The sequence below is a fragment of the Gadus morhua genome, chromosome 16, assembly GCF_902167405.1.
Source record: "Gadus morhua chromosome 16, gadMor3.0, whole genome shotgun sequence".
NCBI classification, from domain to species: domain Eukaryota; kingdom Metazoa; phylum Chordata; class Actinopteri; order Gadiformes; family Gadidae; genus Gadus; species Gadus morhua.
The window spans coordinates 23,018,051-23,023,246 of NC_044063.1; the positions used below are offsets into that span (position 1 = coordinate 23,018,051).

The window sequence follows — 5,196 nt, forward strand, 5'->3', positions numbered from 1 at the left end:
CCCCACCAGAATAAATTTAGGATCTCCACCAGGTCACCCTAAAATGCAGCAGAATGCAGGAAATCACATCTACGATCTTCAAAATCCCCCCCCCCCACCTTTATATACTTCATATACCCCTGTGGCTTCCTGGGGGCTGAGCCCCCCCAAAAGTCCGAACCTAGAATCGCCCCTGGATGTGAGCCTAGTGGAGGCTAGGGGCGGAACCAATGTGTGGTTGTAGCTGGCGAAATTCAACCCGGAGTGTAATCGTAGGGAACCAAAACGGTTCATATCCATTTGTTTAAACCTTTCTTGTTATAGAGCCATGGTTTAAGATGATATAGACATGCGATAAAATCTACATGCGATCATGTCGGTTGTGTTAACTGTTCTCGCCGGAGCAATCACCTTATATCTTATTGTTATCTATAATGTTCTTAAAGGAAGGAGATGCACAAGTTCTGTAAACATAAAGGGGAAGACTGCAATAGTGACAGGTGTGACGTTGTCAGATTAATACGTTAACCCAATATCCATATATTAATTTATTTAACATGCCGTACACGATAGCACTGTCAATGTGCGTTTGCTCTTGCCTCTTTGTGCAGGAAGTAATACTGGCATTGGAAAAGCCACAGCATTGGATTTAGCCAGAAGAGGTGCAAGAGTCATTTTGGCATGCCGCCACAAGGAGAAAGCTGAGGCTGCTGTTTATGACATCCGAAGAGTAAGGGCAGATTCAGACCAAATCAGACAGTCACAATCCTCTCCAGTATGGTTTATCACTCACTGGCAAGCCTCTATAGCCTTTCTTTGTCGGACACTCCAACAATGAAAGGATCTAGATGCATCATCCTTTCCACTGTCTCAAGAGTTTGAGGTGCCATTGAAGTGAGGTTACCATGTAATTGAGGTGCCTTTCAAGCGTATGATGTATGAAATTATAACTGGACAAACTGAGAGGGTCGCCACAAGACCATCTCCGTTAGGATGTGCTTTGACTCCTTGGTTTTTATGGTTCCACTTATTCAGCTGTTCTGACGAGACCATAGTTGGGGTTTTTCATTTTGGAAAAACTAGAGAAAAGAAGAGGATATAAGACTGTACCTTATTGCACCTAATTTTAGCTAATAATGCAACACTAAGCATACTAGAAATTTATCTAAGGTTTAAGGAGCTTATTCGAAGATGACATCATTATTTCATTTTAAATAACCCTCAAACTATTTGTTTTTATTTTTTTAAGCTTTCCAATTTATCATCCAAAAAAGACTTAAGGTGCAGCACTATTTTTACTTAAGGTATTTTTCATCATAATTGAAATAGTAAAATGCTTTGGTGACTAACACATACTTTGTTTAAATAACTATCGTTAGTAAAAGGCTTTTTCATAGACATTTTTGTGTTTTTATTCTCAGTGTCGTGTATCCTTATATCCTAAAGGAGAGCGGGAACAATGAGGTGATGTTCATGCAGTTGGATCTGGGAAGCTTGAAGTCTGTTCGTGCCTTTTCCAAAACCTTCCTGGAGACTGAGCCTAGATTGGACCTTCTGATCAACAATGCAGGTTTGTACAAGACAGAGCGTATGCATACATTTTAATCGCCCTAAATACTTAAGATATTGACCAACTCAACAGCGGAATGTTCTTGTATATAATATCAGCAGCAGTAGTAACTGCAGATTTAGTATCAGCCTGCTGATATAGAATCAGCAGGCAGGGTAATGTACATTGTTGTCCCATTGTTGCTAAAGGATGTATTAATTAATTAATGTGTCCTTCCCTTTTCGGTTCTTTTGGTCCTTTTCTCCATGAACACCAGATTGGCCTATGCAGCCCTTGAGTTCAGAATATGGTCGTGACCTTACTTTGTTAAAAGAAAATTAATTTAGCTTAATTGTATTGTTAATCTCTAATTGGATCGATTCTTGGATCACTCTGACCGGTAATGTCCATTTAAGTGTAATAATATTAGAAAAAAGTTGCTAATATCGAAATTTTGGATCAGCCAAGATTAAATTATAAAGAGGAATTATTGCTTTACAACATGCAACTTTCACCTTGCAGGTGTGATGGGTTCCGGGTACACAAAAGACGGCTTTGGCGTGGCGTTTGGGGTGAACCACCTTGGGCATTTCCTTCTCACAAACCTTTTACTGGAGCGACTGCAGCAGTGCACCCCGAGCCGTGTGGTTACCGTGTCGGCGCTGCTCCACCGCTTGGGCGCTGTTGATTGTTCCCTGCTGCTGTCAGAGAAGGACCTGGTGTGGAGCCAGTCGGCGTGGCTGTACGCCATCCGGTCGTACTGCAACAGCAAGCTCTGTAATGTGCTCTTCACCAGGGAGCTGGCAAACCGACTGGGGGGGACAGGGGTCACCTGCTACAGCCTTCACCCAGGTCAGTGTCACCAGTGTTAGGGTTAGGGTTAGCTACAGCCTTCACCCAGGTCAGTGTCACCAGTGTTAGGGTTAGGGTTAGCTACAGCCTTCACCCAGGTCAGTGTCACCAGTGTTAGGGTTAGGGTTAGCTACAGCCTTCACCCAGGTCAGTGTCACCAGTGTTAGGGTTAGCTACAGCCTTCACCCAGGTCAGTGTCACCAGTGTTAGGGTTAGGGTTAGCTACAGCCTTCACCCAGGTCAGTGTCACCAGTGTTAGGGTTAGGGTTAGGGTTAGCTACAGCCTTCACCCAGGTCAGTGTCACCAGTGTATCATTTAGCAAAAAGAAGATTCAAACAGACCAAAGGAACACCGCTTTTCAAAGGCAGATATATTGTTTTCTTGTTGTGTTTAAAGGTGCGATTTGCTGATAAAAGTGCTGGGAATTTAGTTATAATATTTAATTTAAAGAATTTATTTGTAGGTGCAGTTCAATTAAATATCTTTGTCTTACATATTGTTTTTCTTTCCAGGGGTCGTATATACAGAGTTTCTTCGCAACATGCATGCATGGCAACGGTTCTTTCTCCTGCCTGTGGCTAAGCTCTTCTTCCTGGACACTGAAGCTGGATGCCAGACCACCTTGCACTGCGCTCTGGAGGTTGGAATCGAACCCCTCAGCGGACGCTACTTCTCCTCCTGTAGGCCGCAGCAGGTTGGCTCACAGGGCCGCGACGACAGCCTGGCTAATAAGCTGTGGGAGGTCAGTGAAAGGTTGACTAGCTAGTCGGACAGTTTGGAATTACCGTTTGGCTGTGACAGCCAATCAAACTTGACGGCAAAGTCGCCAAACAGAAAATAAGCCAATTTCTCAGCAACTCTTTCACATATGGTGACCTTTGACCTCTAGGGGGCGCTGTAATTAATGAAGATGTGTTTTAACTCCCCTCTCTTCACATGAGTATATTTCAAACTTCTTTAACCATTCTGATATATTCTTATACAAATGATTGATTGATTGATTGATGATTGAAAACTTAAAGGATGTAAACAATTACTCAAATTGCCCTCTCTGGGTTATAGGCAATCTATGGTTAATGGTGATTGTGTTTGTTAATGACTACTGGCAGTTTTGGGTTAACAGGTTAATTGTAAGGTTAATAGCCACAATAATGGGGCACCTCTTCTATCTTTACTCTATAAGGGAAGAAATAACCAACATACATCAAATTAATGAAAAAAAATTAAGGATAACGCTTGAATGTGTAAAATCTTGTGTAATGTTCAATATCTATCTTAATATAACGGTGTGCTCAATGCCAATCCAATTTGTAATAAAGCTATAAGCTTTACACCTTTTTTTTGTTATTCTGTTATTCATTACAAAATATGAGGCCCCTCATTTATTATCTTCAAAGGAAGAAAACATGTAAAAGAATATACAGTATAAGACGGTTCCCTATTGGACTATGGCTAAGAATGTTATATTCATCAATTATCACCCATTACACCTGTCGCCCTCGAATAATCATGAATGAAGCAAACAAACTTCATAAAACAACTGCTTTTCATGATTCTCATTGAATCAACCAAAATGTACATATATAAAATGCATTTCTCCAGACATTTCTATATACAGAATAAATAGTGATATAATAATGGGTGATTGATGTGACATGATCTTTTTTTGGCCACCATGTTCGGTCAAGTTTTGAATACAACTATGATAAATTAGTGCAACTCTCTTGCACCATGTATATTATAAGAAGTTCTTATAATATACTTGGTGCAAGAGAGTTGCACAGATTTCACCTTGTGATTATATTCTTACATTCTTGAAGTAGTTATATATACGGTGGGACACTATATTCTGATATTTAGATGGATATTATTTGGACATCCATGGAGAGGAATGGTTCTTGGCTCATCCAGGAATTTCAAGGACATCTCAGAATGTCTCAAACATGTCTCAACAGGTCGCACAGGGAGTTCTTTATTGCGTCTGTCATTTTGAGGTAAATCTTATCTTTTTGGCACTTATGTTCTCTTTTCTGTTGTCTTTCAATGTGAAAAAAAACAAACATGTTACCATGTTGCAATGGGCATGCACATCATTGTTTGCCTGCTGATCATACCGAGGCAAACCATACAGATCCTGGCGATTAAGGAAGAAGGAAACAGCTGGAGGTTAATGAGATGCAGCAACCAAAACAATACAATCAGATATTGTATTATTACCTGTAGTGGTTTGAAATATCACAGCCAATCTGCCGTTTTCTGTCGGTCCGCATAATGTTTTACTTGTTTTATTGTTAATTAATATGGATTTCTGGTGGAGTTCATCCTGGTGTGACACTAAATATTTTGGTGTGACAATCAAGATTGTTACCATACGGTCGTTTTTTATTTTATTTGATCACTCAAAATGATGGAGAAGATATAAAATATTTTGGACTAGTTTGGCATATACAATAAAGTTACAGGCTAGAGATGTCGAAGAGGAGTTGAATTTGCCATCAAAAAATCCACTAAGTCAATGGAAGGCCAGCTTTTGATCACAACACAAGGGGGCAGTAGTGTACCAGGGTGGCGGCAGTCGAAGTGCCGTTGTTGTTCATCCTCCTAGCTGGCTGTTGTTGCTCGGAGCAAGGTTGTTGAAGACCTTAACCTAGCAGACCTATGGATTGTGTTCATTATGAGCACTGATTATAAACACGGGTGGGCAACGAAAGGCAGGTCAGTTGTGTGTGTTAAGAGTGGTGCTCTTGTAATTACTCACTATAGGACATTCCTCAGTGCAGGTTTCTCCTTTAACCTCCATGTTGGACGTTGGTTG

The 5,196-nt window shown here is 40.7% G+C and overlaps 1 protein-coding gene across 2 annotated transcripts; it reads left to right on the plus strand.

The window, feature by feature from the left end:
- Positions 1–231: 231 nt before the first annotated feature.
- On the plus strand, positions 232–3,719 carry dhrs13a.3 (dehydrogenase/reductase (SDR family) member 13a, duplicate 3). Of its 2 annotated transcripts, none has more exons than XM_030381274.1 (5): positions 232–479; positions 591–709; positions 1,401–1,549; positions 2,051–2,380; positions 2,894–3,719. In XM_030381274.1, exons 2-5 carry the CDS (start codon positions 696–698, stop codon positions 3,145–3,147), a joined length of 747 nt encoding a protein of 248 aa, XP_030237134.1. In that variant the 5' UTR covers positions 232–479; positions 591–695; the 3' UTR covers positions 3,148–3,719. The 2 variants fall into 2 exon arrangements, with proteins under 2 accessions (XP_030237134.1, XP_030237133.1); XM_030381273.1 differs by having other exon boundaries at positions 1,426–1,549.
- The last annotated feature ends 1,477 nt before the right edge of the window (positions 3,720–5,196 follow it).